General features: G+C 50.3%; 1 protein-coding gene across 1 annotated transcript in view; it reads left to right on the top strand.

Moving 5' to 3' along the window:
* Card11 (caspase recruitment domain family member 11) overlaps nucleotides 1-23,613 on the top strand; it is a 75,481-nt gene that overhangs the window by 37,118 nt on the left and 14,750 nt on the right. The window contains exons 4-16 of the mRNA XM_016009024.3: nucleotides 2,179-2,316; nucleotides 3,334-3,659; nucleotides 7,216-7,395; nucleotides 8,610-8,762; nucleotides 9,722-9,847; nucleotides 10,915-11,112; nucleotides 12,822-12,998; nucleotides 14,712-14,763; nucleotides 16,669-16,754; nucleotides 17,645-17,745; nucleotides 19,848-19,900; nucleotides 22,312-22,444; nucleotides 23,306-23,507. Coding sequence (XP_015864510.1) covers nucleotides 2,179-2,316; nucleotides 3,334-3,659; nucleotides 7,216-7,395; nucleotides 8,610-8,762; nucleotides 9,722-9,847; nucleotides 10,915-11,112; nucleotides 12,822-12,998; nucleotides 14,712-14,763; nucleotides 16,669-16,754; nucleotides 17,645-17,745; nucleotides 19,848-19,900; nucleotides 22,312-22,444; nucleotides 23,306-23,507 — 1,925 coding nt within the window. The remainder of the gene's footprint in view (nucleotides 1-2,178; nucleotides 2,317-3,333; nucleotides 3,660-7,215; nucleotides 7,396-8,609; nucleotides 8,763-9,721; nucleotides 9,848-10,914; nucleotides 11,113-12,821; nucleotides 12,999-14,711; nucleotides 14,764-16,668; nucleotides 16,755-17,644; nucleotides 17,746-19,847; nucleotides 19,901-22,311; nucleotides 22,445-23,305; nucleotides 23,508-23,613) is intronic.

Here is a 23,613-nt window from a genome sequence, read left to right as displayed (position 1 = left end):
AAGCCAGCCTTAATTAAGCACAGCATGCTTTCCCACTGAGCTTGGATGCCACTTTGGAATCCTTTTCAACACAGTGCTCCAGGCAACTTCAACCAAACAGTCAAGACTGATACACAATGAAATTGATACTTTCTGTCCCAGGGAAGTGATAGAGTGTTAGGAACCTCGAGGGAAGTGATATTTGAAAATATTTAAAGAAAGACCATGAAGTACAAACAGTAAAAGAAATCAGTAGTGTCTTCTCCTCTGTTTTTGTTGATATAACAAAAACCTGAAGCAGGACAGTTTATAAAGAAAAAAGTGTGTTTACCTCATTTTCAGTACAGCTCTGGTGAAAGATCTCTTATTCATGTCATATAATAGTAGGGACATGTGGGTGAGGAAAAGATGACATCACCAGGACATCAGAGGGACTCTCTAGGAGTATAGCCCTGAATAGCTCTAGGATCCTCCACTGGGCTCCAACTCTTAAAGGTCCCACCACTAGAATTCAGGACCAAGCTCCCGACACATGAAGCTCTGGGAGAATCCAAACCAAACCAAGTAGGATGAGTGCTAGAAACTGCTGGAAGGATTCCACACAAAAATGTCTCCAGGACGTGTAAGATTCCCAAAGAACAGACCCCTCCCCTTTCCTACGACTTTTTCTCATGGCTGTAACAAAATGCCTGACAAAAGGCAACTTAAGGGAGAAAAAAGTTTTTTTTTTACTCACAGTCAGAGGTGATTCAGTGCATCATGGCTGGTCACATTGCGTCTACACGCAGGAAGCCAAGCATAAACAAGAAATGGGGCAGGGCTATAAAACCTCAAGGCCCTCCTTCAGTGATTGACTTCCTCTATCAAGACTCCACCTCCTAAAGGTTCCACAATCTTCCCAAACAGCTCCACCAGCTGGGGATCAAGTGTTCAAACATGCAAGCCTTTGGAAGACAATGCACATTCAACCCACAGCATGCAAATACTTGTCTTCCACGCTCTGAATCTTGGGGAACCAGGCGATTGTGAAGCCATAGACTCCCAATCTTCTCCAGTCACAGGAGAACTGGTGACTGGATGTTTGGGTGTATTTTTTTTTGTTTTACTTTGTGGGGTTTGATTTTTGTCTTTTTGTGGTACTTGGGATCAAACCCAGGGTCTTGCACAAGTGAAGCAATTGCTCTACCACTGAACTACATGCCAGACCCTTCGTGGTTTTTCTATGGTTCATGGTTCCTAGCACAAGTAGATTGGGAATGTCTTTTATGGCTTTCTCTGGCAATAAAGGCATCTATCCAGGTTTTGTGGATTTGTTGACACACTAAACACTCATGGACTCTGCCCGGGGCCTGGCTCTTCAGTTCCCATTGTTCAGACTGCATGCTATAACTGAGGAATGAGAGAGTGTGATGAGGCTTTGGGGGGCTGTGCTTTAATCCTGGTGCTGGGGAGGTGGAGACGGACTAACTCTCACTAGCCAGCCAGCCTAGCCTGCTTGGTACACTGTAGGTCAGCAAAAGGCCATGAATCAAAAGGGGGAAGAGTATGAGAGAGTCACTGTCCTCCCCCATTATATGGTTATACCATTTAAAGCATTTATATGACACCTTCTCAAGGCTTAAGAATCTTTGAGAAAGAGGGAACAGAAAGAATATAAAAGCCAGAGGTAGTGGATGTCTGTAAGGAAAAAAAAGCAGAACAGTGGCTGCCAGATGAGACAGGGACATTGCACACATGAATTCACAATAGCTGTGACTGCATGTACAAGACCTGCACAAGACAGAGCCAGCCAAAATGCCCCAGAACACCAGAGGGACTCTCTAGGAGTGTAGCCCTGAATGACTCTAGGTAGGAGAGGGTCTCATGGGGTCTCAACCCCAGCTGAGGAGCTGTTGGCGGTTGGTATTTTTCTGGGAGAGGGAGAGTCAGTTTTCTTCAAGGAGATGGGAGGTGGAGACAGGAAAATTCCTGGAAGCTAACAGACCAGCTAACCTGGAAACAAGTGACTCTGTCTCAAGTAAGGTGGAAGGCAAGGACTAACACCTGAAGGTTTCTTCACACACACACACACACACACACACACACACAAATATGGTAAGAATGTCTTCTTAGAGATGTTAAGGTTACAAGTTTAGGATGAGACATGGAGACTGGCATCCAATCAAACACGTCCTCACAGTTTGAACTGACTCCCCTCAGGCCGCCTGTTGGACATTCTTCACACCAAGGGACAGAGGGGCTATGTGGTCTTCCTGGAGAGTCTAGAGTTTTACTACCCAGAACTTTACAAGCTGGTGACTGGGAAGGAGCCTACCCGGAGATTCTCCACCATTGTGGGTAAGTGGCTTTGCTACCAGGGGCATGGGGACTCTAATGAGTGTGTGTGTGTGTGTGTGTGTGTGTGTGTGTGTGTGTGTGTGTGTGTGCCATGTGTGTGTGTGTGTCCCACTGAGGGATAGTGACGTGACATGCTGGACTCTTGGGCTACCCATCACTTACTTTAACTGATGACGTAAGATAGGTAATGGGGACACACTGAAGCCAGGGCTAAGAGAACAGGGTACTCATTAATTGCCCCCCTCCAAACAATGCTGGAGTCACCACACAAGTTCATTCTACCTATGGAATCTTCCTTCCTGGAGATCCTCAATCAGTTTACTCTATCTCATGGCCAGACCCCCAAGATCCCATCAGCTCCCTCTCCCCATCTGAGACCTGCTGTGGTCTTAGTAAATACTGCTATCCAGACTTGATAGTACAGGCTTATGATCCCAGATACTTGGGAGGCTGAGATAGGCAAATTCAAGTTGAGGGCCAACCTGGACAGTACAACTCGGTGAAACTTTATCTCCAACATGTTATAAAAGAATGGAGTTATAGCTAAGCGGTGTAGTTCCATCCACAGCATTGCAATAAATAATCAAATGAAATGTTGATGAGCATAGTAGGTGCTTTTCTTGTTCCTGTAACAAAATTCTAAAGCAATTTTAAAAAGGGTTTCTTTTTTGAGGGTACAAGTCCATCAGGGTAGGAAGGGCCCGGCAGCAGGAGCATGAAGCGGCCAATAATGTTGTACCCACAGTCAGGAAGCAGAAACAGATGAGCGCTGGGGCTCAGCTCTTCAGTCTAGGGCCCCAGCCCATGGAATGGTGCAGCCCCCAGTGAGGGCGGGTTTCCCGCCTCAGTTAACTTCGTCTAGATAATGCCTCACAAATACGTCCAGTGGTTTGCCTTCTAGGTGATTCTAGACCCTGTCCAATTGGCAGTGTAGACCATCACAGTGTGCGTATGAGTGAATAAATGCCAACATCCCTGCCCTGCACCTCAGGCCTGACTGGGTACCCCTCTCCACAGTGGAGGAGGGCCATGAGGGCCTCACACACTTCCTGATGAACGAAGTCATCAAACTGCAGCAGCAGGTGAAAGCCAAGGACCTTCAGCGCTGTGAGCTGCTGGCCAAGTCCAGGCAGCTGGAGGATGAAAAGAAGCAGCTGACCCTGACGCGGGTGGAGCTGCTGACCTTCCAGGAGCGGTACTACAAGATGAAGGAGGAGCGGGACAGCTACAACGATGAGCTGGTCAAAGTCAAGGACGACAACTACAACTTAGCCATGCGCTATGCCCAGCTCAGTGAGGAGAAAAACATGGCGGTGATGAGGAGCCGCGACCTCCAACTCGAGGTGGGGACCCCTGGGCTCCGGCTTAACTGAGGGAAGGGGAAAGAAATGTCCTGGGGACTCAAGAGCCCCCTAAAGGGGTACATGCAGACATGCCACACAGCCCTCCCCCAGCTTTGTGCCCCAAACAAGCAAGGGGAGATGGAGCGGGAAGGACACAGGCTCTCGGGCTCTAGAGCCACCGTGCACCGTGTATTTCAAGTCAATAGACCTTAGCGGGTTAGTCATCCACCACACTCTGCGCATGTGCAAACACATGCATGATGGTCAGAGGGCGATGGGCCTATACACCCTGAATCTCTTCAGGCTCGTGCATAAAGGCTCCCAGAAAGGTAGGGAACCTACATCCACTCTCCACATGTCCAGACATGGGCACACAGACCCTGTGCCAGGAAAGATGAGAGCAGACTTTGGAGAGTCGGGGCTGAAGTTGTGTGAGGGGACATGGGAGACCATAGCCAGATATTGTGATGCTCACAAAACTTAGTGAAAAGATGGGTTGCACCTGTCGGGTGGGCGCAAACTCCTGAGAGCCTGTATTCACAGAACTCAGCGTGCTTGCTGGAGCATGAGATAATCAGTATGTTTATCAGGGGGGAAAAACACCAGCCAAATGGTTGATCTGTTTAATGAATTTACCTCCCAAGTGGAGAAGAGGAAGGAGATTTGTTTAATTTCATTGTTATCTGTTTGTTTTTGTTTTCCTGAGACTATGCTATGTAGCCCAGTCTGACCTTGAACCCACAATCCCCCTGCCTCAACCTCAGGGATTCCAGGCCTGTGTACACCATGTCCTCACCGTCCCTTTGGTTTATCGATCCCCACCATATTCCTAGCTCTGTTCCAGGTGTATGAACCATAAAAATAAGTGCCTCCATGGACCTCCAGGGAAATCCACCTGATTGAGATGTACCAAGAATAGAAGACAAAGCCACACATGGAAGTTTACACCTGTAATCCCAGTGCTCAGGAAGTTGAGGCAGGAGGTTCACAAGTTTCCATGCCAGCTCAGCCCATGCTATATAACAAAAGAGCAAGACCCCGTCTAAAAGTAAACAGCAGGGTGAAGGATGAGGGGAGAGTGAGGCATGCTGGTTATCGCTCCCCAAAGGCCCAGGGAGCACCATGGGGAATGGGACAGGAAGAATGGAAGAGAGGAGGAAGGGGTAGAGTGTTGTGGAATACTGTCTTCCAGACACTGCCTGGCCACTGACCACTGCACTGTCGGACTCCCAGTAGCTGGGGTTAAATGCACACGATTGGGCCCATCAGCATCTCGACATGGAAGGGAGAAGGGCCCATCACACACACCCAGTCCTCCCTAAGGAGCTCTAAACAGCCCATGGTTACTGAAGGAGGGGGAGAGATTTCCTTCAGTAGTGTCGCCAGTGGTAAGGTGTCTGTATCCCTGCCAATAACCCTTCACCTCTGACCCTATAAAGCAACCCTAATGAAACTCACTGGGTCCCCCAAAAAGGGGAAACTAGTTGGGAAGAAGAAGGAGATCAGCAAGAGTGGAAGGAGACAAGAGACGTTAATAGAGTGAATATGATATAAATAATAAAAAATAAATAGGTATACATGCATGAAGATGTCAGAATGAAACCCATTGTCATGTATAATTAACTCATATAATAAACATTTTTTACAAAAATAAGGGAATGAGAAAGCAAGGCATCCAAGTCAGGGACAGAAATGGGGGGGGGGGGCTAAGTAGGGGTCCTCTTGGACCTTTCTGTCTTCTTAAATGGCTGGAGAAACAGTGAGCCTGGAGCCAAATGAGCAAATGGCACAGGAGGAGGAGGAGATATGGTGTGGGTCCAGAACACAGGGGCACGGTAAGAACTCTGGGATTTATTCCCCCAGTGATGGGAAGCCACTGATGGATTGCGAGCTGGGACGTGACAGCTGATTTATCTCTCAGGAGGCTTGCTCTGGCTGCCGGGTGGGAAGCAGACTCTCGGGATATTTATTAAGCACCTGCCATGAGTAAGACACTATGCTAAGCACTGTAGGGGGACGTGGGATAAATAACCCGAGCTCTGCTCAGGTCATGTACAATTTAATGAAGTAGACTGGTCAGTAAACAAGCTGTGGGAATTCGAATGGACTGAATCTCCATTTCCGTGAAGAGCATGAAGCCAGGCATGGAGGGTGCATGCTTATACTCCCAACACTAGGGAGACAGGAGAATCACAAGTTCAAGGACATCATTGGCCATGTAACAAGGTGGAGGCTAGCCTGGGTTACATAAGACCTAGCCTAAGAAAATAAGGGAGGGCTGGAGAAATGGCTGTGCTAAAGAGCACTGGCTGCTCTTCCAGAGGACCCAGGTTCAGTTCCCAGCACCCACATGGCAGCTCACAGCCATCTGTAACTCCAGTTCCAGGATATCTGATGCCCTCTTCTGGCCCTGGTGAGCACCAGGCACATAGGGGGTGCAGACACAGATGCAGACAAAATATTCATACCCATAATAAGTAATTTTTTTAGGAAGTTCTATCTTCCAGAGTTCTGATTTTTCACTTCTGACTTTATGGCCTTATTGGCCTCAGGGATTGGGGGTTGTTTGTTGATTTATGTGTTCCTTGTTGTTGCTGTTTTTTTTTTTTTTCTCATTTGTACAAGATGATAAGGGAAATGGTATCTGTGCTCTTCTGGGATTGTTGAGATAACACTATCAATCTTTTTTTTTTTTTTTTTTTTTTTGGTTTTTCGAGACAGGGTTTCTCTGTGTAGCTTTGCGCCTTTCCTGGAACTCACTTGGTAGCCCAGGCTGGCCTCGAACTCACAGAGATCCACCTGGCTCTGCCTCCCGAGTGCTGGGATTAAAGGCGTGCGCCACCACCGCCCGGCTAACACTATCAATCTTTAGCAGAGTAAATCTCACACATACCTGGGACTGGAACTCTAGACCCAACTTCTTTGAGCTGAAAACTTCAAAGACACTAAATAGGAATTGTTTTATAAGGATCAAGAAGATCCTCTGGGCTGTTTGTTTGGGATTTGGAAAAACAAGCCTGTAGCAGAGACTTAGAAGTTTCTTCATTAGAACTTTATCCTGAATTATGCACCAATAGATGGATGGATTGATGGGTGAATGAATAGATGGATGGATGGATGGATGGGTGGGTGGGTGGATGGATGGGTGGATGGATGGATGGGTGGATGCATAGATATTGGGGGAGTTGTATGTGTTGGGAAATACATATACAAGTATGGGTGTGTGAGTGTGAAGGCCACAGGACAATATCAGCCATCTTTTCTCAAGCAGCACTCACCTTGTATTTTGAGACAGGGTCTCTCACTGGCCTGTACCTCATCTAGTAGGCTAGGCTGATTGGCCAGTGAGCCCGGGGATCTGCCTGTCTCTACCTTCCCAGCACTTAGATTACAGACAGGTATCACCATTTCCAGTTTTTGATATAGGCACTGGGGATTCAACTCAGGTCCTGATGCTCAGATGGCAAGCACTTCGCCAGCCAAGCCATTTCCCCACCCTCTTCCCAACATCTCTTGCCAGTGGTCCTCACTCCTCTGCTAACATGGGTATTTCCAGATCGACCAACTCAAGCATCGATTGAACAAGATGGAGGAGGAATGTAAGCTGGAGAGAAATCAGTCCCTGAAGCTCAAGAACGACATTGAGAACCGGCCCAAGAAGGAGCAGGTCCTGGAACTAGAGCGAGAGAATGAGATGCTGAAGACCAAGATCCAGGAGTTGCAGTCCATCATCCAGGTGAGAAGCAGCATCCGTATGTAGATGAGGGGAGATGGGGCAGGGTGAGTGTACCTACTAGAAGATGAATACCAAGTCCCAGCTTACTAGCTACAGGGTCACAGGCGTCACATGTCAGCCTCGGAACCACACATTCTCCAAGGGTAAGGTAGGAGTAACTACAAACCCTCTTGGCAGAGGCTTGACATTGTATAAAAGGTTTTTGTTTGGTTGCTTGGTTTTTTATTTTTGTTGTTTTGTTTTTGTTTTTGTCAGGTCTAGTGGTCCAGGTCTATCACCTCAGCTACTTGGTAGGCTGAGGCTAGAGGATTGCAAGACTGAGGCCTCCCTAGGATAGCAGAGTAAATTCAAGGGCAACCAGGGCAACTTAGTGAAAGGTCTAAAATTTAAAATGTTTAAAGATGATAGAGCTCAGTGGTAGAGCACCTGCCTAGAATACCCCAGTGAGGGGCTGGGGTGTGTCTCAGTGGTAGAGCACCTGACTCAGATGTCCAATGCCCTAGGTTCAATCTCCAGTACTATTGGCAGTGTCTTGAACATTCTAGGCAAAGTCTCTATCACTGACCTCCATCCTTAACCCTTATTCTAGGTGATAATACTTACCAAAAAAATAACAAATGAGAATATCATCCACATGGAAACCGACATCCCAGCTCTGGGAAAAGAGAACATTCAGGAAACCTTAGATGTCCCTGAACACTCTACTGAATATAGTTTCCTGTATCCCAACCTCAAGGGCCTCCCACATTTGTGAACTCAGAAATGTGTGGGTACAGAAGGAGATACCACTGAGGGTCAATGCTCCAAAATATATCTTCAAGGGACAAAAACACATCTCCATCTTTCTAGAACGATCCCCCACAACTGCCAGGGGCTCCTGGCTCTTGGAGCAGAGACTGAGTCCCAGATTAGCAAGATTTGGTTAGCTGACATTCCCGGGGGGTCGCCAAATGCAGAGGCGTCTCCCTTTCTTGTCCCCTCTGAAGTGTCTCAAGGAGCCACAGTAAGAGCTGGGATGGAACAGTGGACTTGGGGCTCCCTGCTTCTTTACAGGTAATAAACTCAAAAATTGATAGTAAGCTGCTGAAAGACCCAAGACAATCCCCTGGTGCATCTGCTTTCCCACCACAAAACCTTCTGCAGTCTTGGGGTGACTTGGGGGTAACCCTTTTGTCCTCCTCCTCCTGTACTCATTCTGTCCCCATGCCACCCAGGCTGGCAAGCGCAGTCTACCTGACTCAGACAAGGCCATCTTGGACATCCTGGAGCATGACCGGAAGGAGGCGCTAGAGGACCGGCAGGAACTGGTCAACAAAATTTACAACCTGCAAGAGGAAGTCCGCCAGGCGGAGGAACTGCGGGACAAGGTGCGAGTACCATGGACTCAGGGGATCACAGCCAGCCAGGCCCTTCCCCAGCAGGATGCATGGATGCATGTTAACAGGAATCTCTGAAATGGTCTGAATCGCCATCCCAGCATCCAGCCTCATCGTGTGTTGTAAATGATGAGGGTTAATGCAGTCCTTGCCTTCCCCCTTGCTAGTCCAAGCAGCCACCACAGATCTGTCTCCATGGTCCATCTCTCAACAGTTCCCTGGTGATTGGCCAGCCTCTTCCTATAGTCCCTTTTAGTCAGAATACTGGCAATCAAGACCAAATTAACACACCAAATCTGGAAGGGGCTAAGCCAACTGCAGGCACTAAACAAACAGCCACTGGACTGGGGAAATGACTCCGACCGTAAGGTGGAAGCATAAGGGTTATATTCATGGCATCCATTTTGAAAGCCAGGCATGATGGCACACACCTGTTATCCTAGTGCTTGGGGTAGGGGGTGGAGACCAAAGGATGCTTGGGGCTGGCTGGCCAGCCATCCTTGACCAATCAGTGAGCTCCGGGTTCCATGAGAGACCCTGTCTCAAGAAAAATAAGGTGGAGAATGATAAAGATAACTTGATGTTGGCCTCTGGCCATGTGCACCCTCATTCACACATGGATTTTCATGCGTGTCTGCATACAGACACACCACTCACACACACATACCACACACACAACACACACACATCACACACACATACCACACACACATATCACACACATATCACACACACACATATCACACACACACATACCACACACACAACACACACACACATATCACACACACAACACACATACATATACATACCACACAGAACACATACACATACTATACACACAACACACATATACCACACACACAACACACACACATACCACACACACAGCTGCTATCCTTAACCTACTGTTGGCTCAGCACCGCACTGCTCTCGCCCATTGCTCGCAGTACCTGGAGGAGAAGGAAGATCTGGAACTCAAGTGCTCAACCCTGGGGAAGGACTGTGAAATGTACAAGCACCGCATGAACACAGTTATGCTGCAGCTGGAGGAGGTGGAGCGAGAGCGTGACCAGGTACAGTGCCACCCTGGGCATGGAGGACCGTGAGGCTGTCCAGCAGTGCCCATGGCACACAGAGTCTATTTGCCTGTGGTGTGTGCTCATGTGGTCCATATCCCTGACCACAAAGCTTCCTCATGAATCTGTCTCTTCTGTCTCTAGCTCAGAGATAAATTCCATCACAGGACAAGGGGGTCATAATACACAGGCCTTAGGGGATCCTGGGGTCCTGAGCTGCATCCCAGTGGCTCCCATGGTGCTTACCTGGTCTCTTTAGTGATGAGGAAGTTAAATTCTGTCACTCATAAAGTGTGTGCCCAAGGCAAGGTATCCCCCTGAAGGCTCAGTGTTCTCATCTGGAAAATGGGAATAGTTACCAAAGCAGCACCCCACCCACATTGGCATAGTGCAGACCCTGGGGGAGGGAGGGTACGACACAGCTCTTCACAACTGTGCCTGGCACATGGCAGGAGCAGCTTACACAGCTGTAGGACTGCAGAATGCAGAAGGGAGAGATTGGAATGCCCAAACTTCGGGGACAAGCTGGGTGTGCTAGTGCAGGCTAGCCCTCTCAGCATTTGGGAGGCAGAAACAGGAGGATCGTAAGCTCAAGGCCTGCTGAGGCTGCACCAGTTGAGCAACTTAGTGAGACCCTGCCTCAAAATACAAAGTAAGGAGATAGCTGGGGATGGAGGGATACAGTGGGATGTGTACCCAGAATCCCCAGTGAGGGGCTGGGGTGTGGCTCAGTGGTAGAGCACCTGCCTAGAATCCCCCAGTGAGGGGCTGGGGTGTGGCTCAGTGGTAGAGCACCTGCCTAGAATCCCCCAGTGAGGGGCTGGGGTGTGGCTCAGTGGTAGAGCACCTGCCTAGAATCCCCCAATGAGGGGCTGGGGTGTGGCTCAGTGGTAGAGCACCTACTTAGTGTGCACAAGGCCCTCAGTTCTATCTATACTATTTCTGGGGGAAAGGAAGAAAAATGCACAATGGGTCCCTTGGCTGGACGTCTGAACTGGAGGTAATGCAGATCTCTGACCATGCTTGGGTTCTCTTGGGGTGAACACACAGCTCTTCCTTGGCAGGCCTTCCACTCCCGAGATGAGGCACAGACTCAGTACTCACAGTGCTTAATCGAGAAGGACAAGTACCGGAAGCAGATCCGTGAGCTGGAGGAGAAGAATGATGAGATGCGAATTGAGATGGTGCGGAGGGAGGCCTGCATCGTCAACCTGGAGAGCAAGCTCCGGCGCCTGTCCAAGGACAGCGGCAGTCTCGACCAGGTAGGCTTAGCCAGCCATGTCCCCATAGCCACAGCCGGGCGTCCTCCAGATCCCTGCTGATGGCTGACCAGAGCAACCCCATCTCATACCATCATCATGTCCCCTGCCCTCTAACCTGTGTGTGTGTGTGTGTGTGTGTGTGTGTGTGTGTGTGTGTGTGTGCACAGAATCAGGTGGGGGCCACTCATTTCAAAGTTAGGGGCTTATGAAATGGCTCAGTGGGTAAAGGTACTTGTCATCATGCCTGGTGACCTCAGTTCCATCCCTGGGACCCACACAGTCCCGGGAAGGACGAAACTAGCACCCTCAAAGTTAAAAGTTTCGGTCACATTCCGGCCTGGCCACCTTCTGGCTGGGTGACTCAGATCACTCCTCCTAGTTGTCGTGCCTGTCTGTGGACCACAGCCAGCAGTGAGCCTTCCCTTGGCACTCTCTCATCATGTGGAAGGTCACCATGACTAAGATACTCTGTGCTGATTCAAGTCACTGGTGCCCATGGGTGGAGCTGGGAAGAAGGCTCCAAGGGCAAAGTGCTTCCCAGACAGGCATGAGGAGCTGAGTTCAATCCCCAGAACATACATTTTTAAAAAAGCCGAGCATGGCATCACATGCCTGTAATCCAGTGCTGGAGAGGTGGAGACATGTAGATCCCTGGAGCTCATGGGCCAGCTAGTCTATTCTACTGGGTGAGTTCTAGGTTTGGTGAGAGACTCTATCTCAAAAACATCTGGGTAATGACCCCAAAGATTGTCCTCTGGGACCTCCACATACTTATGCATGCATACCTCACACACATGTACAAACATTACACACACACACACACACACACACACACACACACACACACACACAGCATAGAATGGAGAGTGCTATGCAATTAAATCCTCATTTTCAAAGCAAGGGAATACAGAATGAGCAGTTGGGCACAGGCAAAATCATGGCACGTGAGCAGGGTTGTACATTTCAAGTTCAAAGGCGTCATGAAACCCATGGAGGAGGCCTTCTCTTTTGGGCTCCAGAAAGACTCTTTACTTGGGGAGTTCTGGAGGTCCTAAGCCCCACCTGGGAGGCCCCTAAGCCTGACTTCTCCTGGCCACATCACTCAGCTTCCAGCCTTGTCAACATATCTCTTTCTCAGGGAGACCTTCCCTGGCCCCTGTAGTGGAATTCAGGAGCCCCTGTGCAATGACATCATCCTGTGGACATGACAGTTTGTAATTTGTGTGAGCCCCACCCAGGCCCTCTATAGTCAGCCCAGGCACTAGACACAAGACTCCTTAATGAATAACCTCTAGATGTCTCCATGAAGCTGGAGTTCTCCCACTCATATTGGGCAAGGAGCAGCACAGATGGCATCCGGGCCCTAGAGATGGCATGAACCAAGACCAAGGGGCAGACACAGCCAGCAAGGTAGCCAACATGTGATGGTCCCAGCTGTCTGTTGGACTGGGAAGCAGGAGAGGTGGGAAGAAGAGACAGACCCATGTCAAGGTGTGCTGACAAGCCATGGCATCCAGGTAGACATTCAGAGAGTCAGAAAAGAACAGCCCAGGCTGAATGTCAAGTTTAGTACCCAAGGGAAGAAACAGCCCATCAGCCAATCTGTCTTATGCCTATTACCAGTTCTCTCTCTCTCTCTCTCTCTCTCTCTCTCTCTCTCTCTCTCTCTCTCTCTCTCTCTCTCTCTCATGCTCATCCCTCTGCCTCAGAGTCTACCTAGAAACCTTCCTGCCACCATCATCTCACAGAACCTTGGAGACACCAGCCTCAGGACCAATGGCCAAGAAGCTGATGATTCTTCAACCTCAGAAGAGTCGCCTGAAGATAACAAGTACTTTCTGCCTTACCACCCACCCCGGCGCCGGATGAACCTAAAGGGCATCCAGGTACCCAGGGGCAGGAGTGGGAGGCAGTTGGTGGCATGGGAGGCTCGTGCAGGTAGATATGGTACCTGGCTCTGCTTGGGTGTGACTTGACCTGTTATAGCCTTGGACAGAAATCATTTCTGCTTGTGATGTCCATTTGTTTTGAAAGCAAGAGTGTGTGTGAGAGGACTGTATTCAGATTCTTTCCCAGGCCCCATGTTGGGAGCTGATGCCACAGCAGAAACCCTGACACTTTGGTTGGTTCCTAGGGAGATCCAGTTCATGAGTCAGTGGGTGGGTAAATGGGAGGATAGATGGGTGGTTACATTGATGGATGAATGAATGCATGCATGAAAGGTTGGGTAGGTAGGAAGATGAAGAGCTGGATGGATGTGAGAATAAATGGATGATGGATGAATGGATAAATACATGGGTGGATGAATGGATGGATTAATGATGATTGGTTACATGGATGGATAGGATGGTGGATGATGACTGGCTGGATAGATGGATGGATGATTACAAGAATGGATGGTGGACTGATAAATAATAAGTGGGTGGATGGATGGATTGATAGATGAAATGATTACATGGATAGATGGAATGATGGCTGTATGGATGGATGGGAGGATGGGTGGTTGGATAGTTACATGGATAAATGGTAGATTGGTAAATGGGTGGATGGATTGTTGAGAGGGTAAATGGATGATGAGTGGGTATGTGAATGAATGGATCATTACATGGATGGACAATGAATGGATAAATAGATGGGGGAATGGATGTGTGGATGGATGGATGGATAGATTGTTACATGGATGATGATGGATGAATAGATGATGAGTTGATAGGTGGGTAGATGGATTAATGAATAGGAGGATGAATGATAGATGAATGAATAAGGTTACATGGATGGATAATAGTGATGGATGGATGGATGATGAATGGATGGATGGATAGATGGATGGATGGATGGATGGATGGATGGATGGATGGATGGATGGATGGACGGATGGATGGTTTTATGGGTGGCTTCAGGGATTGGTGATGCATTGATAGATAGGTGGATGGTACACTAATAGGTAGATAAATAGTTACATGGATAATGGAAGAATAGGTGGATGGACTGATGGATGGTGGGTGGTTGTATGCATGAATGGGTAGTTACATGAATAGATAATGGATAGGTGGACAGAAGCATAGATGGATGGATTGATGATGAATAGACGTGTGGATGAATAAATATTTCCAAGTATGGATGGATGATACATTGCTAAGTGAGTGGATAGTAAATGACTGGGTAAATGGGTAGTTACATGGATAGGACCACCTCATCAGAGCCTAATTATCCCTGCCTCTCTCTGTTCATGGGAGAGGATAGCACATGTGACCACCAAAGGTAGCAGGCAGCTTCTCCATAGCCCAGCCTCTCGTGGAGGTCCCCTGCACACGTGCCATCTTGGCATACAGTGCTCTTATGCCTCAGTGGTCTAGATCCCTGTTCAGGGGCTCCCTTGGATGAGGTTCATCTGGCCCACCAGCTGACTGATCCAGGCACTGCGGGGTGGGGGGAGGCCACATTTGTCCCAGCCGCAGGAGACTGGCATACATGTATGGTCCAAGCAGCTGTGGATCAGGCAGCTTGCTTTATTTTTCTCTTAGCTTCAGTGACGTGTGTCTGGGGCCTTGTTTGATTTGTGTTCTCTATCTCATGTCTTCCCCTCCCCTCTCTTTCAGCTGCAGAGAGCCAAATCCCCCATCAGCATGAAGCAAGCATCTGAGTTTCAAGGTTAGTAGGCTGCCCGGATCCTTTTCACCCTTGTTCAGCTGCCACTCTGCCTCTCTCATTCCATCTGTTTCTCCCTCTGCAGTGACAGACCCTGCAAGTTCAACCTGGGCTAGGCCTCAGGGGTATCAGAGTGGTGACCAGTCCGTGAATAATGCTCACCATCATCCAAAGTGTGCAGTGGTCTGTCCAGCCATGCATTGCCTCTGTGGCCCCCTTGGCCAAACAGAGCATCTTTAATTTATTTTTGTTTTGCATGAGTATTTTTGTGATGTCCGTGTGTGTATGCTTGTTCCTGTGTGTGTGAATGCACATATGGGTTTGCACGTGTGTGCAAAGACCCAAGGCTGACTTGAGAGTCTTCTTCAATTGCTCCTCAACTTTATTCATTGAGGTAGGGTCTCTCAATTGATCCCAGAGCTCATGAATAAGGGTAATCTAGCTAGCTAGCCAGGTTGCTCGTCTCTTTCTGAGCACTGGAATTACAAGCTGACTACCACACATTCTGAGCATTTACATGGATGCTGGAGATGCAAACCAAGTCCTCACACTTACACAGCACCTATCGAGTCACTTCCCCAAGCCTTGAACTGAGCTCATCAGCAAAAGGACCTTCCTCATCCAAGATTTTGGCTGGCAGTGCCCAGCTGTGTGAGGCTGCCAGTTCAGGCATAAACTCCTGGCTCTCCAAGGCATACTGTCTTCAAGATTCCTCTCTCAGCCTCACACCAGCTCTGCAAGGAAAGGTTTGCAAGACAAATGAAGCTCCTGCTATATGGCAAGGGCTGAAAGGTTTCAGAATGCACCCCACAGCCCATACAGCCAGAGCAGGGTCACAGGCAGGAGGTGGGAAGTGCCAAGGGTCACCCCAGAAAGGAGTTGAAAGAATTTTGGGACATTGATTTAAATGTAGCCCAGAAATGGGAGAATTTAAGTCGGTGGAGATGAGCTGTGCAAAGGGGAAGCGGAGAGAGTGGGGTGGACCCAGGAAGTGTGGGGTGCAAGAAAGAGTACTAAGAGTGAGACCTCAAAGAAAGCCATCTCACAGCCCAGAGGTTCATCCTGACCCCCCTCAGCTTCACTCTACTTTAGTGACTTAGGTGAGGGAGGGAGGAAGAGTCCAGACCTAAATTCTCCTTGTAGCCACGTTAAGTGTCTCAGTCTTTATCCAATTGTGATATGCAAAGGTCCTGGGGCCTGCAGAATACAGCTAAAATATCCTCCTTAAAAAGAAGGGGAAGGATGCTAACGGACCAGGGAGAGTGCTTCCTCACTGCTCATCAGGCCTGACAGGCCCCCTAGTGTGAGGGGCACACGGACAGAACGGGCACCTGTGTCTACATGGCTGTGCACACACACAGGTCTGGGCATCTCAGGGTGCGGGTGGAGGAGTGTATGTAAGTGATAGGCCTGTCACACAAAAGTTGAGGAAGATGATCACAAAAATGCCGAGCAGCTCCTGAGGGACAGGAGACAACAAAGAGGGCTTGCTTTGCTCGGGTGACAAGCTTGCCTACCTTGACCCATTCTGATGATGGGAAAACTGGACAAGTTTGTCCTGTCTACCCAATGCTTCCTCATTTGACGGGGGGAGCCTCTGTGAGTCCTCAGACACAGGTTTAGTCTTGACTGGAGCCACCCTTGCCCAGCCTGACTCTGGGCAGGGTATATTATCCTGGGGCGGGGGGGGGGGGGGGGGGGGGAACCTGCATTAGAGTGAAGGCTTTACTGTTGTTGCTCCAGGATGCCAAAAATGGCCCAGCAAGCTCCTGATTTGCTCTGTTCCCACCCACACATGTCAGGGGGAACCCCCACCCCCACCCCAGCTAGAGGCTTTAACTCCTCCCCTTTCTCTCCCATTTTTTTGCGCCTGCTTCTCCCTGTTTCCTGCGGCTCCGATGAGGACAGTTAAGGGGCACGAAGAGGACTTCGCAGACGGCAGCCCCAGTTCCTCCCGCTCGCTGCCTGTCACCAGCTCTTTCTCCAAGATGGTGGTGAGCTGGCCGTTCTCACTCCGTTTGCACACCCTTCCAAGTCCCCAGGCTGAGCCTGGGGCCTCACTGCTGTTTATTTAAAGAAGTTTCTCTTTCCCTAGCTCAGCAATGTATTCACACCTTCCCGCTGCCTCCTTTCCCAATTTAACACTTGATGGGAGGAGGAGGAGACAGGCCTCCTAAGGGATGGTGGCCAAAGCTGCCGTAATTCCGCAACTTCACAGTCCCAGGCAACCCAGACCACTATTTTGGGAGGCTGCAAGCAGGGCAGGGGGCTGCTGGATCAGCAGCAGAGGGAGCGCCCTCACTTCTGGACAGAGCAAGGCAGGGTCCCAGCCTTCAGTTACATCCAGCTATCTGTTTGTCCCCGCAGAAGGCACAAGATTAGAAATTCTAAGCCCGAGGGGTGCCCTGGGAAAAATGTCAGCTCAGCTTCTCAAATCAGACCCTGAGGGAAGTAGAAATTTGGTAATGGATGTACAACAATCTGGTATCAACTCCTGTGCCAAAACCCAAGGTATTTGCCCCCCAACAAAGCACGCCTCTTCACACCCACTATGTCCAAAGCACGGCCCTCGGATAAGCACAGCTGGGAGCCACAGAGCCCGGCCTGTGCAGGGTCACCAGGCCTCCCAGCTCAGTGGTTCCCGTCTGCTGCTTCCAGCCAGCAGCTGTGGAAGCAGCTGTGCTCGGAGCTCTGCTGACTGCCCCAGGGCTGAGCCCAGCCTCCTGCAGCCAAGGTCATGCTGAGGACCCGCTTGCTCAGCCCATGCTGCCCAAGTCGGAGCAGGAACATCCCAAGTTAAATTTAGTTTCCGTGTATATAATATTTATGCCCGCAGAGGCATCGCGGATAAATATCCGGTAACACAGCTGTGCCGTGTTCACAGCAGCCGCACCGGAGCCGCAGCAGTATCATGTCAATCACCGCAGAGCCCCCGGGAAATGACTCCATAGTCAGACGCTGTAAGGAAGATGCGCCACACCGCAGGTGAGTGGCTGGCGGGTGGAAGCCTTGGCTGTCCCTGTCTCCAGGCCGCCATGTTGGTATAAAAACATAGGAGGAAAGGGAAGAAGTGGGCCCATGTCCACTACCCCGAACACCCCACTGAGGTAGTGTGGCTATGGGGAGCCACCCTCTTTTGCTGTCATACGGCCAAACCTACATCCTTTGTCCCCGTATGCCCTGAACTGGGTTCCCAGCTCCTGAGGCCTCAGACCTGAGATTTCATTTGTCACCCAAAGAGTGGGAGATATATAAGGACCTCCTCCCACCTCCTGGAAAACATCGGTTTTTCAGACTTACATAGCAGCTAGGTGACCCACTTACACTCCACTCAAAGTCAGGTGCCAGGCTGGGGTGACAACTCAATAAAAAAGTTGCCTTGCAAGCACAAAGGCCTGAATCCAGGCCCCCAGAACCCACATTCACAAAGCCAAGCATGAGGCCAGCCAGCAGAAGGGTTAAGGGCGCTTGCTGCCAAGTCTGATCATTTTGAGTTCCATCCCTACAACCTCCACGTGGACACGCACATGCACACACTCACAATAAACTAATATGATTTTTTTTAAATTTTAAAGTGGGGACTAGAGAGGGGGTTCTGTGATGAAGAGCATTGGCTCCTCCTGCAGAGGACCTGGGTTCAGTTCCCAGAATCCACATGGAGGCTCACAACTGTCTGTTAACTCCAGTTCCAAAGGATCCGACCTCCTCCTGACCTCCACAGTCACCAGGGACGTGCATGGTGCACATGCACACAGAGACAAAAACATCAAATAAAAATAAATAAATCAGTCGGACAGTGGTGGTGCACGCCTTTAATCCCAGCACTCGGGAGGCAGAGGCAGGCGGATCTCTGTGAGTTCGAGGCCAGCCTGGCCTACAAAGTGAGTTCCAGAAAAGGCTCAAAGCTACCCTGTCTCGAAAAACAAAAATAAATGAATAAATAAATAAACAAATCTTAAAATAAGATTAATGACAAGCTTATGCTTGTAATCCCAGCAAGGAAATAGGTAGGTCCCTGAGCTTGCTGGCCAGCCAACATTGCCTAATTCAGTGGTTCTCAGCCTTCCTAGTGGTACACCCCTTTAATACAGTTCCTCAGGTTGTACTGACCCACAACCAAAAAGTTAATTTTGTTGCTACTTCATAACTGTAATTTTGCTACTGTTATGGATTGTAAATATCTGATATGCAACCCCTGTGGAAGGGTCCTTTGACACCCACACCAAGAGGTCGCGACCCAGAGGTTGAGAACCACTGGCCTAATTTGAGTTCCAGGCCAATGACAGACAGACCCTGCTTCAAAAGACACCTGAGGTTATCATCTGGCCTCCACATACACACAAATACACACCACCGGCACACACACATCACCGCCAGATGCTGGTGGCTTCTGAGAGAACTAAGGAAACTGGATTTACACCCTAGTCCTGCTGGGTCCCGGGTTTGGGCATCTCAGCCTCCACTTTCCTCAGAAATCTCTAGATATGGGCCCACACGCATCTGTAAAATGCCTCCCCGGTGCCCCCAGTGGCTGCACCCTTCTGGATATCTTGGACCGGTTTTCAGGGTACTTACTGAAGTCCCTGTGTACTACAACCACCTTGGCCAGCCCAATGTTCGTCCCACTCACCCCTTCCTAGAGGGTTCTCTGCTGCCTCGGAGCCATCCCAGCAGGCATAGGTGACAAATGTGTGGTGTAAATAACAAACAGAGGCTGCAAGGGCCTCTGGGAAACACACTCTAGGCTGGCCTCTCACAGTCCATACCCCTGCTTCTGCCTCCTGACTACTGTGACTACTGGCAAGAACCACCGCATCTGGCTACACCTGGCTGCACTCACCTGCTCAGCCATTGTGAGATGCAGTCTATGCAGACCACCAGGGCGGCCTTCGCTGATGATTTAGCCTTTCTTCCTTAGTTACCCCTGCTTCATCCCACCCTCCTCATCCTCCCATTCCCTCCCATATTGCCTCTTAGAAGCAAGGCCTGATGGAAAGCCAGAACCTTCCAGAAGCTCCTTCCACCTTGTTCACCTGCAGCACACACTCACACCAGTGTCCTTCTTGCCCCTGGCTTATGTCTTGCAGCACCGTGGAAGAAGATAACGATAGCTGTGGCTTTGACGCCTTGGACCTCGATGGTGTGTATCTGCCAGGCCTAGAGAGGCCGGTGACCTGGGAGGGCAGGGTCTGACCAGAGACAGACTCAGAAAAGGGCACATGGGAAGATCTGAACAGAGCCTCCAGCTAGAGACCAAGATAATTCTGTGATTTACAGGCAGAACCAGCTGCTCAACAGAAGAAAAAAGAGAAACTGGATTTTTAAATAGTAATAATTCTAGGATTCAGAATGTGACTCAACCATAGAGTGATTTCTTACAATCCCCCAGTGAAGGGCTGGGGTGTGGCTCAGTGGTAGAGCACCTGCCTAGAATCCCCCAGTGAGGGGCTGGGGTGTGGCTCAGTGGTAGAGCACCTGCCTAGAATCCCCCAGTGAGGGGCTGGGGTGTGGCTCAGTGGTAGAGCACCTGCCCAGAATCCTCCAGTGAGGGGCTGGGGTGTGACTCAGTAGTAGAGCACCTGCCTAGAATCCTCCAGTGAGGGGCTAGGGTATGACTCAGTGGTAGGGCACCTGCCTAGAATCCCCCAGTGAGGGGCTGGTGGTATGGCTCAGTGGTAGAACACCTGCCTAGAATCCCCCAGTGAGGGGCTGGGGTGTGACTTGGTGGTAGAGCACCTGCCTAGAATCCCCCAGTGAGGGGCTGGGATGTGGCTCAGTGGTAGAGTACCTGCCTAGGAACCCCCAGTGAGGGGCTGGGGTATGGCTCAGTTGGTCTAGTGTTTACCTAGCATGCACAAAGTCCTGGGTTCTACCCCAGCACCATATAAACTGGGCTTGATGACACACTACTGTGATCCTAGTACTTGGTAGGTGGATGCAGGTGTATTTGGAGTTCAAGGTCATTCTCAGCTACTTAAAGAATTGGAGGCTGTCCTGGGCTACATGGAACTAGAGGTGGAGGCCAGGCCTGAATTTAGGGGATAGTCCTGAAACAGGCCATGTTGGGGATACTGACATTCTCTCGGCTGTACATAGGCTATATGGAGAGCCAGCAGTGGGGACCTGGACTCCAGAGCACATGTATGGCCTCAACAGCCTGCATCTCCCAGCTAGGGATCCCAGCTCAGGCCTCGGCCCAACATCCCTGCTGGCAGAGACCATAGTATTAGCACCATGAACCAGAGGAATCTGCCTGGCTTGATCACTGAGGGAGGAGAGCCTGGAGATGCTCTCCCAAACCCCCGCCCCTGTGTCTCAGGTATTCCCGGAGCTAACTCTGCTCTTAGGTTAGGCTCCTGCACTTCAGAATCCTGCAGGCATGCCCTGCCAGCACCCACATACACATTCCAGTCCTCCCCCATCCCCATCCATGGCCCCTGGCTAGCAGAGGCCACCAGCAGACAAAGTGGACAGATTCGCAGTCCTCCACAGCTGGGAACCATCGCAAGCTAGCAAGTGTTAAAGAGGGGTTAGCACCTAATGGAGGCCGGGTAATGAAAAGAATCAAGAGAGTTTTAGAACGGGAAGCCGGGAAGTGAATCCTGGGCAGGCATCCAAAGTATGTTGCGGGTGTCGGGAAAAATTCCTTGTGCAGAATTGGCCTTTGTTATCAGCCCCAAACAGGACCAGTGTGTCCCTCACCCTGGTGGCTCTGTTCCAGCCAGTATCTCCCCTGGGAACTTACAGTCCAGTTGAGGTGAGAGAAAAGGATAAGGACCTCAGACCCTACAGACCCAGAGTATGAGGGGCAGTGGAGGAGGGCGGTGAGACTGCAGAGGGGGCGGGGAGGGGGGGCAGAGTGAGACTCCCAGAGCTCACTTCCAAGGTAGAACTGGGAGCTGAAGAGATGGCTCAATGGCTGAGTTCTTGCTCCACAATCATGAGGACTGGAGCTTGGACCCCAGCATCCTTACAGCAAGCAGGGTGTCCCTGCCAACATCTCTAACAGAGACAAGACGCCTGCAGAGCCTGGCTCTCCTCCTGCCAAGATGAGAAGGCATGAACCCCAGGTTCGGGGAGAGAACCTGCTGCAAAGGAATAGACAGAAAGTGATAGAGGAGGGTACCAGGTGTCCTCTTCTGGCCTCCTAACTCCCTACCTGTCTGGTGAGGCTCCTTAAGAAGAGAGACAGGGGGATGTCTATTTTAAACTTTACCACCTGTCCTGATGGCAGGACAGGCAGGATAGAGTCAGAGCAGCAGGATTCTGATCCCAGATCCCTGCATCCAGGTACACACCTGTAATCCCAGCACTTGAGAGATGGAGGCAGGGGAGGACAAGTTTGAGCACAGCCTGGGCTACATGGTGCAACCCTGTGCTCTGCCTCTGGAGGGAGCTGACTCTTCCTAAATTCCAGTCTACAGAGCTATGCTACTATTCCCCTCTAGGAGGCACTGCCCATTTGATGTCAGGAGGTGGGTGGGAGAGATGGCCCTAGGTGCTCCCCTTAATGCACCTAAGTCCTGACAGCCCCCCCTCACTCCTGTGCAGATGACAATCATGAACGCTACTCCTTCGGACCCCCCTCCATCCACTCTTCCTCCTCCTCACACCAGTCCGAGGGACTGGATGCCTACGACCTGGAGCAGGTCAACCTCATGTTCCGGAAGTTCTCTTTAGAAAGGTATGGAGACGGTTAGGGAGACGGCTCAGTGGATATGAGTCTTGCCACACAAACATGAAGACCTGAGTTCAAATCCCCAGAATCCACCCACATAGAAAGTTAGGTGTGGTGGTCCGTGCTTGTAATCAGCAAGCTCCAGATCCAGTGAGAGGCTCTACCAAAACAAGGAGGACTGAGGAACAACACCCAAGCCTGACCCCTGACCTCCACATGCACACACACCCACATACTCAAGCACATACAAAAGTACCAGGGATGGGAGTGGCCAAATTGGAGCTCAAGGATGGGATCCAAGACCCTCACCCTCTCAGTTCCACATAGAAGGGACCATCTCTGTGTTCCAAGACTAAGCTCGGGGTCTCACTCACTCAAACTAAGGATGTAGCTCAATTGGGAGGGTGCTCACCCAGCATGCATGAATCCCTGGGCTCCATTCCCAGAACCACATATATCAGGCAAGGTGGCACACCCCTGTGATCCCAGCACTCAGGAGGTGGAGGCAGGAGGATGAGAAGTTCAAGGTTATTCTCAGCTGCCTAGTGAGTTGGAAGCTAGCCTGTGCTACATGAGACCTATCTCAAAGTGGGAGTTGGGGCACACAGAGAGAACCACTCCATCTGATCCTTGGCTGTTCCTAATAAGAAACCTAGACACACAGAGGAAGGGCCAGGTAGTCAAGTCATTCCTACTCCCTGGGGCCAGGAAGGTGGCTGAAGTCATCAGTCCCTTAGAACCTGGAGGCTCCCAAGCCTCCGGGACACATGCATCCATTCCACCAGCGTCCTTCCCAGCCTGCTAGCTCACCCTGGGTTTAGCCCTTTATCTCTTGAGCCTAACTGCCTATTTTATTTCCCAACTCAGGCCCTTCCGGCCATCGGTTACATCTGGGGGCCATGTGCGGGGCACTGGCCCCTTGGTGCAGCACACAACCCTGAATGGAGATGGACTCATCACCCAGCTCACCCTGCTGGGCGGCAATGCGCGTGGAAGCTTCATTCACTCCGTCAAGCCGGGCTCGCTGGCAGAAAGGGCTGGACTTCGTGAGGGCCACCAACTACTGCTGGTGAGAGACAGAGGGGAAAGCTGTGGGGTGCCCAGGCCCTTCTCTTCTATGTGTGCTCATGTGCACACGCATGCACACCTACACACACACACACACACACACACAC

This window comes from Peromyscus maniculatus, chromosome 23 (assembly GCF_049852395.1).
Source record: "Peromyscus maniculatus bairdii isolate BWxNUB_F1_BW_parent chromosome 23, HU_Pman_BW_mat_3.1, whole genome shotgun sequence".
NCBI lineage: Eukaryota > Metazoa > Chordata > Mammalia > Rodentia > Cricetidae > Peromyscus > Peromyscus maniculatus.
This window is presented reverse-complemented; position numbering and strand designations above follow the sequence as displayed.